Genomic DNA, 11,964 nt, shown 5'->3' with positions numbered 1-11,964 from the left:
ATTTTATTATTTTATGTAAATAGCTTATTTTTTTTATTTTTGAAAATGCCCTGTACTTGTATTGTAATATCAGCCTACATTATTTTGTAGGTACATCATGTTCTTTCCTTTTAGTTGACATTTTTTTTAGCTAAAATATCATTTTGGTACTCACATTATTGTTCAATTTTAGTCTCTATACTTTCAATAAATCTTTAATCTAGTCCATTAAATTTAATTTTTTCCAAAATTAAATAAATAATAACAATAATTTTCATGCAAGAAAATAAAAATATGATTGTTTTCAAATATAGCAAAATGAGCAACTTATTTACAAATATAACAAAATGAATAGACAACCATAGTCATTGATAAACATCTACTAGTATCTATTACTAATAGTCGGTGACATTTTGCTACTATATTTATAGTAATTTTTTCATTTAAAATAATTATCTAATAAAATATGTGAATATGTTTTCAAAATGTATAGTAAAAATGCTATACATAACAAAAGAGAAAGGGGAAAAAAACAGACTAAATTTAAGATTTAGTAAAAATCTAGACTAAGATTAGACAATTAAGAATACCGATCTAAAATTGGACCATTTTAAAAAATGATGCGAATTTAATTCATTAACTTTTAAAATTGCTGTTTCTTTTGTCCTCGAATTTTTATTAGTCCTTTAAACTTTGAAATTAAGCTTTCAATTTCAATTGTGTATCCATAAGAATTCTGAATTTCCAATTTTCATCAAGAATGTTTGCAAATTTACTTAACATCTATTGGACATAAAATTCAAGTTTATATATTGGAGCCTCAAATTTTAAAAATTTTAAATGTATCTTAAATTATATAGACATTAGACATTAGACATCTATTTCATTCAAAATTATCACTTTCTCCAAAATTTTTGCAGCCTCTCTCAAGTTTATTTCTTCTTACAGACTTCTAAATTGAGCATTTAAAACCTAAAGGAAAAAAATTAAAAAATTATTTCTTCAACCCCCATTTTATTAATTTGGTAAGTGGGAACTATGATACCCCTGGAAGCTTAGTCTTGGACAGATGTTAACAGACATGGAAGATAGCATTTGTTGTGTGACAACATCTGATTCTTCAAATCTATACAAAGTGAAATAAGATCTAAGGATGAAGATGAACAACTTTGAGTTAATCAGCTCACATATCATATGGTAGCTCGAAATTTCAAATTATAAAATTCTGGAAATGACAGAGAACTTGAGATCCAACGTGTATGAGCTCTCATCAAACAGTTTCAAAGCTTACATTGAGATGATGTTCCTCAAGATCTTAGTAACTATCTATGTCTGTCTCCGGCCTCCGCAGGTAGTAACGTAGACAATTTACCACAACCTGCGTATTTCAAGCAAATTGAAATTCGTTAGATTTTTTTTAGTACAGCAAATGTGGGATAGAGAGGTACCTTCAACTGGAAGGAAGTATTGAAAGACAATTAACAAAAAGGGAGAACCTAAACAGTCTAATGGATGAGGACTTTAAACTGAAAGAAGTTGGACAAATTGAAAAAATCACCGTTGAAGTAAGGTGGTAGTTGAAATTATACCCTCTAACATTGTGATCCCTCAAACTTCCAATTTTAATATTTGTATAAGTTTGAGGGCTCAACTTCTATAATTAAAAGTTTGAGGGTGTAATTGCAACTATCACCTTACTTCCCGGTGGTTTTTGCAATTTGTCCAAGACTTTTATCACTTTGAGTCAAGCAAAAAGTTCATCCCTCCACATTCTTGTTCATCAAGAGAATTTTTTTGGCACAATTTATTTCATGGACTTTAAGGTCTGTGGTAAACCCTTGGAGTCCCAAAATACTAGGTTGGTAGTTTGGGAAGTAATTGGAAAGAGAAGATTCAACTTTAATCCGCATCATAAATTTGAAAAGACGAACGTGATAAAAGTTTTACACTGCCTAAACAAAAAGACATTAATCAACAAATAAGACTGTTCGATCAAAAAAAATATATGATGAATAACCAATTTCATGGTGCTTTTAAGTACTATTATTATTAAGACACTTCATTTCTTTTCCAAAAGTGCTAAAAACAAGAATTTTATGTCATGTACGTTTACCTGAGATAAGGAACTATTCAGTGCAGCTCCCCCATAACTGACATGAAACTTGTCCTTGGCGACCAACCCCTAGAGATCAAAGTTGAAATATTGTCATGACAAATCAGAGGAAGAAGACAAAGAAAAACAGAATGGAAGGGCGGCTTTACTTCTGTATCTATCTCTGCTGATTCAACCTCAATATTGATATCGGCAAGTATTTTTATAACTTCAAGCAGCAATCCAGGTCGGTCTGCTGTCTCTAAACAAAGTAGGCTATAAATTGAAAATAAAAATATATTAGACGATAACTGAACAATTAACTCTGCCAATTTTATAATTACATTGCAGAGTTGTACTCTAAAAACAATGTAATAGTGTTATTTTAGATGAGAAGCAACAAAACTTTCGCAACAAAATTGCAGCAAGTTATTTTAAATCAAGAAAAGCAAACCTCCTTTTAGGTCCATCAGCTTTCACGTGAACATGAGTTGCAATATCAACATCAAGCTGCATGAAGCAAAATAGAAATCTTGATTACTTTCATAAAGGCGGACCTCATTACAATTAAAAGAAAAAAAAAGAACAAAAAACAAATAAACAAACTTTAATTGGATCCCCCAAAGTGACTATTTCTGTGTGCTGCAGTTTGATGAACCAAAAACTATACTCAAGATCCTGAACTTGCAACTTCATGCATGACTAATGAAGACATTACAAAACAATTATAACCCACTCACTTAAAAAAAAGACCTTAACCTTGGAGGGAAGAGAATTTCACTCCAAGACAATGATTACCCGTTTAGCTCTAGAGGAATTATAGGAACAAACCAGACTTTCAGATCATTTCACCCACGTACGAAAACAAAATTGCAAAATCGCAAGGGGATCAGCAAAGCAGCATTACATATGTACTTATCGGAGAGATGGTAACTGATAGGTCATTTTCTAGTTAAAACAAATTATATCTTTTAAGGGGAGGGAAAGTACAAAATAGTATGTCATGTAAGCTAAGGGTGGTATAAGAAAATAAATACAAAAATCAGTGTTCAATCAAAGTCCACAAGGAAACAAAATTTTAGCAAAACTATTTTGCAAACAAAAAATAAATAAATAAATAAAACCATTTGATGTAAACAAAAAATTCCTAGAAATACATTACAGATAGCTATTAGGGAGAAAAAGAAGAGAAGGGACAATGATGTGCTGCAAAATCTATAAAAGATACTCATACTTCTGCAATATATCAAACCGAATCCAATTACTGAAGAACATAAGTATTGGATAATTATCCACAAACATCCACTGAACATCAAATGCAATTAGAAAGTACTAATTTTAACTTGAAAACTTTTAAGTAAATGTCAATCAGAAAAAAGAGTGCATACCCCTTCGATGGATGTCAGCAAATGAAAGCTTAAAAACATAACGAAAAAGAAAAGGGGGGAAATAGTTTTTTTTCCCCCCTAAAACAGAGATATTTCAATGACAAATCAAAAGAAAAGCCCACCACCAACAGTGGGTCACAAGGATTTCTAATTATTTAAAAAAAAAATGCATTAAAGAGAGTTGAATCAAGGAAACCCTCAACAACATAAGTATCCTTAAATCATGGAAAATCGAAATTTATGAAGCTCAAGCCACTTCAGATACCACATTCACAGCAACAAAAAATAATAATAGTAAAAATTAAAAAAATTGTAACCGCAAATATTAATGAAAGTCCGAAGAAACATGTAAAAAGTTAAATTAGAAGAGTACAGTCTCTGCTAATTTGCCCTTATGCGTAGTTTGGAACTAATGTGTGTATTTCTTAATTAAATTAGAAGTGATAAGAATAAGATTCGGGATATTGCTAAAGTTAATTCTTTTACCCCCTATGGCACTTAAATCAAAACCCTGCGGTAATTATCCTTTCTTTATATAGCTAGTTGGAAATTCCTTTATAATCCAGCCTTCGGTTGAGGCTAGATCCCTTGCCTCTTTGTATGGCAGTTTTTCCCACTCTTTTAATAAGAAACAATTTTTATTGATAGTATGAAATTATAAAAGAGGAGAAAACATCATCCAGAGGACGTTACAAGAAGACTGCTCGGATTGGAGGTACGGCATTATTTTCTATAAATACAATTATTTATCCATAAAAGAAAATATGACCATGAAGGAAGCTATACCTTCTTCTCTGGAGGTTGAATTCCAAAAGCCTCTCCCATTGCAAGCTGTTGACTAGATTCCTACCAAGAAACTAGAAAGCTAAGATAAAGAAAATAAAAGGAAATATTCAGAAAATTAAGGGAGAGATCTACGTCAGATCAAAAACATTAAGATAGTCATTAGTACGTTGAGTTATTTAGTATACATACCGGGTGATACTTCAAAAGGTTGTTGATGATGGTTAAACGAATACTCTCCAACAAATCAGGATCTTCTACTTTCCGGCCCGAGTCTCTACAATTACAAACATCAAAACACATGTTAAAAGATTTGTTAATAGTTACATTAGAGCATAGGTAGAATATCCCTGCAAGATATCACAACACATATGTGATCAAAAATTAAAATCATATAATAAATCCTCAATTAACAGGAGGTGACAAAATATCAGAATGCTGACATGCCAGGAACTAAGAATTTGAATGTGAGGATATACTCTCAATTCGATATCAGAAGTGGGCAGAAGTGGGCAACAAAGTCCATGCATGAGTTTTGGGTGTAGACCAGTAGACGGGATATTAGCTGAACTTTCCGAAAAGATCCAGCATCTTCTGCTTATTTACCTTATGCCTTCTACTTAAAGTTAAACTTTCAACTAAAGACTGGGACTTCACCTGCAGCTTGCTCATGAACATCCGTTCATTAGAAGACCAGAATTCTTTTGACTAATTTTCCATTGTCTACTTTTTGTTGAATCTGATAGGAAAGAAATCATGAATTTTTACTGTGACATGGTAAAAGAGGTGCAGGCTCTAGTTTGTGCTCATGCTTCTTAGTAGGCCACCAATAATTCAGAATATACTTGTGTCAACTTACTTGCATATTTTGAGAGCTTTAACCTCCGTGAATTTTGTTGAATTTCATATGGTTACCCCATCTCTTTCCCCCATAAGTTGTAGTGATGAGAAGGCAAACTGGTAAAGGCTCGAGGTAAAGGGCAGAGCAAAGCAAAGACGACATTGTCAAGCATGCTTTATTCTTTAGGGATATTTTGAAGCAAAGATAGATGAATTCTTTAAGACACGTGGTGATATAGAGTGTATGTGGATTCATATATATTCCACTTACACCCCCTTGGTTGACATATTTATTTTGTAGATTATGTTCGAAGTGGTTCACAGGATCAAACTTTCCTTCATCTTTGAGATCAGGTGGCAAAAATTAGAAAAGGAGACAAAATTGAGCCCACCCATACAAGTTATGATATTCTCCAAAACAGAGAAACGTGACACTAAATATATAAAATATAAATGGAGGAAAAAGTGATGTGTGGGGAGCTGTTATCAACCACATCAGACAGTAGCTCAAAATTCAAATGACAAAATTTAAGCAATAAAACAACTCACAATCTTGTCAGATAGAACTTTGTTTGCTTGACTGGTCCCTCTGTACTAACAGTTCCCTTCGCCACATCCAAACCCAAATCTTTTAATGCTCTCATCTACACAAGAAGTCCAAGAAAGATGATGAAATAAGATTCAGTACCATACGATATTTAGATTAAAATCAAATTTAAGTACTAAAAAAACGGTGAGGTGGTTCTAATTCAGAGAAAAAGTTATTTTAGAAAATGTAAATCTGTATTACACAAAGTGAGGATAGTACAAATAAATTCATATAAGAATCGTATGAGCCAAAAAATTATTTCTGTGATCATATATTACTCCTGCATCCATAAGCTACGACCACAATGTTGAAATGGAAAAAATAATCTTATTTGAGAATAAGTTAAATTATAACTTTGATCCCAACATATAACACAAGTATTTTAGCCTTTACATTGTACAACACAACATCGGATCAACTTCACATAATATAAGGAGAATAAGATATGTGAAATCTTGTAACACAATATCTAGAAAGCATGAGATAATGGAACTGCAAAAGTCACCGTATCGATAAGAGCTCCAAGACGATCGCCAAAACTGACTTCCACTATAGTTGCATTAGAATCTGAATCTTGATCTATGAGAACTATGGGCATTGGCACACTATCTTGATCAAAAATCTGGAATAAAAATTAGGCCATCAATTGCACAGTTTCGAAGTCATCCAAATTTATGGTTAATGGGGAAGATTGACAAGCGGAATTGTTGCACCATAAAATCATTTTATCCAAACAGTCCATGACTAGAAGTAGAAGTATTTGCAGCAAAATAAATGCATAATTCTTGAAGTAAAAATGAACTTGTTGAATGGCCAACCAAAAGAGATTTTGGAGTACTATATTTTGACAGCTGAAAAAGTATATAGCAACAAAATACACATACGCACACTCAGGAAAAAATAATTGTTTAATTAAAGAATAATAAATAAGAACATGAATGGCAAAATAAAAAGTACAAAGGGAGATGTCTGAATTTAAAAATATATATATTTTCATAGAGTAAATGAAAGGACATATAATGGCTATACAAAAACTAGACAAAACCAAAGAAAGGCAAAGCAAAACACCAGAAATGGCAATACAAAACTAGAAGTTTGGGCTCCAACTGTAAAGAGTAAGAAACAAAGAATAAGTACAAAACTTTATAATCCCTAACACCACAAAAAAGCTAAAAAGAAGATGTCTAACATGGAATCATTCTTTACAATTGCAATACATATATAAGTTATATATGTATTGCAATTGAAACAAGAAAGACATTTTTCAAATGTTTTGACAATTACAATTAACTAATTAAGGATGAGATTAATTAGTATTCAATATATAATTTCAGATTAGTTAGTATTCATTTCTCAATTGGTAGAACAACTTCTTTAAGGTAATGTGTATGGTATGGGAAGGCGTCAAATTTATTTGTCTGACACTCAGACACTGTTAAAGTTGCCCTTTTGAAGATTTGGTTGGAAAGAAACCAAGGGAATTTTTGGGAAATAATATCATGGGGATGGGTGGAAGGCACTGAGAGGGGATTAATTTGTTGAGTTCTTCCTAGTGTAACTTTTTGTGAATTTGAAATATTGGTACCCATTAGAGTATTTTCTATAGCCTCCATTGTTGTCAAGGGAGAGAAGTAAAAGATCAGGAATAATGCACATTTAGTCATTTACGAAGGATGTTAAAAGTATTATTGAATATGACTATAAGTCAAACCTGGGATGGGTTTATCGCGTGAAAAAATGTAAATAAAATGTAATAGAACTTTAACGTATAAACTTTATTATGTAGAAAGAGTAAGCAGTCCAGCCTTGAGGACATCGGAAGATATATTATTTCAATAGTAGGTTTAAGTGACACATCACTGACCAATGATGTTGGACTGACTGCATTCAAACCATTGGTTGATGCACTCAGGATATTCCTGCATAAAATAGATGAATAGAACAAATAGGGCATAAGCATTAGCTTGAGTGGTATAAATCAAGAGAGGGCTGTCAGATACATGAGTTGCATGCTTCAGTGAGCAAGAAGAATATGAAGTGCTAGAAAACCATTGAGAAAAACTAATAGGTAAAAATCAAAAAAGCAAAAGGAAAACAATTGAACTAGACTTTATAAGTTCACTAAATAACTGTGGCACAAAGATCATTGACAGCAACAGTTACTTGCAATCATAGAGCAATTAAAATTTTAGAATCGTTCACTCCCTAATGCTCGTCCATCCAAAACATATCGTAGATTGCACCAACGGAACAAGCCCGTATTATATTTTGAAGAATAAAAGCATCCCAGACAATCACCCAGCATTCTTTCACGAAACTAACAGTCAGCTTCTAATAATTAGTATCAAAGAGAATCCACATTACCGATCTTCCTACATATGCGTAAAGTATAATAAAAACTCAGCCCAGGGCTCCGATACGTATCAATACCAAACGTTCCCTCTGCGTAGAACTTCTTTACACTTCCTGGGGCGAACAAATCTTATTTTATAAACTAAATAAAAAGCCACTGCGTCGCAAAATATCAGATGATTAAGTTCTAACGAACCGAATGATATCCATCCCAAGCTCAAAACCCTACTCTCTCAGCCTCCAGACAGTCAACTAAACAGCCGACATTTCAAATTTTCACAATTATCCATAATACGTAGTATCAAGAGAAAGCAAATCGATGCATCAACAATTCAAGAAACTCCTAGAGCGAGCGAGCGAGCAAGGCCAACTGACAATGAACCAAAATTAACCAGTTCTTGATGTTAAAGACCGTTAGATTCAACCGCAAGGTTCATTTCAGTTCATCCTAAACACAAAAGCAAAGAAGAAAACCAAACTTCCAAAGCACTCAAACTTTACCATTTCCGCCAGAAAGTCAGCCTAGCAGCACCACCAAAGCAGCGGTGAGGGACATGAGCAACGAACTCCGACTCCAAGAACCTGGACCGGCATGGAAACAAAGAAGGAGAAGTGTAAGAAGAAGCGATGAAGGTGGAGCTCGAGGTCGCCATAGCCATGGAAGAAGATGGATCGGAATCGGTGGGTGCTCTCCCCGTAAGCAACTTTGTTCGTTTTCGGTAATACCGGAGGCGAAAACGGGGTTATGTTCGAACGAAACGGAGTTGCTTTCATTATAAAGGGGGGAGTGATCTGTTTAGTGAGAGTTGTTGGATTGCTGCGTCAGCATGTGGGACCCACTTGAATGTAATTGGTTCGACGTCAGAGTTTGGCTTACGTGGCGTGTGGATTTGTTTTTATTTTTTTTGGACAACAAGACGAAAATTATTCTTATCCTATACATGCACTCGTACATTGCTTATCCTATCCTTCTCTCCAAGTAGTCCCAGTGTTAGTATTAAATTTTTTAACATTATCTTTAAATAAAAATGGAGATTGGATTTAGGGGGTGAACACTAAAACTGAATACGTTGAACTAAATCTTACTAAAAATTCGATTCTTACCAGAGCATTGATTTGGTTCGATTTAAAATTATAAGAAAGTCGGAATTTTTTAAACAAATGGTTTATATTGTAATGTTATAAAATTGAATTGAACCAAAATTTTTATGTTACATATACTATAAAATAAACTGAATCCAACGGTTAATATTATAAAAAAATAAAAAAAAATTAAACCGAACTGAACTATTTATACATTAAAAAGTATATATATTATGTATAAAATCGAAAATAAATTGGACTGTTTATGTGTATATTTTTATTCGTTAAGAACATATATATTATTTATAAGAACCAACCGTGCCGAATATTTGCAGTCCGATTCGATTTAAAAACATGAATTTTTTGTTCGATTTGACTATCAAACCGTGAATATTCCTACTAAAGTGGTTGATAGCTTCAAGCCCATATTCAATGCATGTGAAATTCATAGTTTTGAAAAAATTTGAAAGACAAGGTAAAAAGTAGAACTAAAATCTTTCGAACATCAAATCATTCGTAAAAAATAATATACTACACATAATTAAATATGAAGATAAATAGTAATATCTTATCGTCGTCTAAAATTAGTTTTTGAATTCTTAAGTGACAAAGTTACATTTTTTTTATGAAGAACAAAAATTGATCCAATAATTGAGATAGTGGGCTAAATTAATTAACTAATTAATCTAAATTATCAACTAAACTATATGTTAATTAAAATATACTAATTATCTTCTAAATACTCTCATAAAAAAACTTAGAAATAATTTTCATTTTTTTCGATGTTTTGATTTTTTTTTTTATAAAATAATAGTTGTTGCTATCTTTTGACATTTTGATACGTGGAAAATTACAATTCATGTATTGACAATAAATTTTTCTCATTTTATATATGGATTGCATCTATATATGAATTATCTTTGCTTGGATAGTCATGTTATCTTAGCTTCAATTGCATCTATTACACTCAAAGGGCATTTGCAAACAATCTTGTCCTATTAGTGAAGAGAAAAATATGAATTTAATAAAAAAAAATGTAAGGGCAAGCGGGCGCACACGCATACACACACAGTTCATATTGTGGATTTGCTAATTTGATAAGAATATTTGGGAATTTATATGCTAAATTCTAGCAAAACACGAATTTACACGTTGAGAGCATGTTTAGGAGTGTTTTGAAATTGTTAAAATCATTTTGTTATGTTCAAAACTACTATGAAGCATATCTTTCATCACTCGAAATCAAATCAATGTTTAATTTTACATTTTTAGCGTAGTTTTCATATAAGTAGAACTTATTTTGAATCATTTTCAAGGTGAGTTTGACAATAGTAAAAAGTGAGTTTAACTATTTTTTAAATCACTCTCAAACATGCCATAAATATAAGTCTTGTGTCGATAAACAATATGGTATATAACACGCCTTTACTGTAGTGGAATCCAAGGTAGATGTGGATAAGTGATAGCTTCTGAAAGGTGCTATCTTATTCTCCTTAATTCGGGTTCGTTCTATAATTTTACGTTTTTATTTAATGATTTTGTAGATCTCGAGCATTAAGAATGTAGAATTGACCATCGGAGTCGAAACCGGGTCAAAAAAAACCAATTTGGAGTTCTGAATCATCAACCGAAGAAAGAAATGCAAAAATTATCAAAATATCTCTAGGCTAGTGTCGCAATGCTTGCGCAGTGCTGCGGTGCGATGCCATTCACATAAAGGTCAAAAAGCAGAGAACACATGCTCGTAAAAGCATCACGATGCCTACCTGCTATTGTAAATTTGATTTTTGCAATTTTAGGGTTCATTCTAAGTCTAATTTTCAACCTCTAGCTCTCTTTTTGTATTTGCATTTTCCTCTTTTCGCTTATTTTCATCTTGTAATTAGTTTCTGAATACTTGATTTCATCTTGGAACATTGTTAGTGGTTATGACAAGTCTCTTCTAGTTTAAAGTAGGAGAAAACCTCATCTAATTTGGTTGGGAGAACTTTGTAATTTCCGGTTTGCTTGCTAGTTTTTATGATTCTTGAATAAAGTTTAATTTATATGCATTGGATTTATGAACAATGTGGCCCATCTTCATTTTTTTTTTTTTTGTTAAGCTAGAGAGCGATGTATCTATGTATTAATCTCAATGAAGCAAGGGTTAAGACATGCTTGTGTATGAATTTTAGGTTGTTTAGGATTTTTTTTTTTTTTACAACATTGCATGATTAACTTAATTCAAGAATGGAATCAATTAGTAACTTAGGCTATCCGGATTGTTAATCGTCTTTGTTAAATTCCTTAGACTTAATGTGGATGCTTAATTCATATGGACGCCATCATACCCAATCAATTGAACATCTAGTTTAATTAAGTGATTAATTGATTTTGACGTTTGCTTTGGCAATCCAGGCAAGCGAGCTAAGTGTCACGGTCATGCTTGTCCATGGCGTGTTTCTCATGGCCACATGTCCGCCTCCACCTCGTTTTACTATGCTTTCATCCTATGTATTTCCTTTTGCTAGGTAGTTAGGTTTATGTGTATTTTCCTTAGTGAGTGACCGCTCGCCCATTTCCATATGCAAGGGTAGCGGATGTGTTTATGTTCATAATGCACTATATGGGAATAAGATTAACCATCACTTCTTCATACCCAGAGTGGTATGCTATAAAGTTGTTGTTATTGCTTATTGCTTTCTAGCCTACTACAATATTTCTCTTCTCTATTTTTACATTCTAACTGTTTGCGAAAACATTTTCTCCAAACCTGTTTTCTAAAACATTTTTCTCTAAAATGAGGGTGGAGGTTACGAGAGGTACACGGTGTGCCATCAGCGTTCCATATTCGAATTGTCTGACTTGTTCGTGAGCGG

The 11,964-nt window shown here is 32.6% G+C and overlaps 1 protein-coding gene across 1 annotated transcript; it reads right to left on the bottom strand.

Annotated features, from left to right (window-relative positions):
- Nucleotides 1–976: 976 nt before the first annotated feature.
- Nucleotides 977–8,800, bottom strand: ACR12 (ACT domain-containing protein). Its single transcript, XM_039029188.2, has 10 exons — nucleotides 8,525–8,800; nucleotides 7,536–7,590; nucleotides 6,177–6,293; nucleotides 5,632–5,726; nucleotides 4,435–4,519; nucleotides 4,246–4,305; nucleotides 2,526–2,581; nucleotides 2,242–2,347; nucleotides 2,093–2,161; nucleotides 977–1,357 (listed from the first exon to the last, which is right to left on the bottom strand). The coding sequence occupies exons 1-10, from the start codon at nucleotides 8,680–8,682 to the stop codon at nucleotides 1,295–1,297; spliced, it is 864 nt and encodes a 287-aa protein (XP_038885116.1). The 5' UTR covers nucleotides 8,683–8,800; the 3' UTR covers nucleotides 977–1,294.
- Nucleotides 8,801–11,964: the final 3,164 nt, after the last annotated feature.

This window comes from Benincasa hispida, chromosome 4 (assembly GCF_027475165.1).
Source record: "Benincasa hispida cultivar pf3 chromosome 4, pf3_genome.v1.1, whole genome shotgun sequence".
In the NCBI taxonomy this organism is placed as follows: domain Eukaryota; kingdom Viridiplantae; phylum Streptophyta; class Magnoliopsida; order Cucurbitales; family Cucurbitaceae; genus Benincasa; species Benincasa hispida.
Note: the sequence above shows the minus strand (reverse complement) of the source record. Positions and strands in the feature narration are given on the sequence as shown.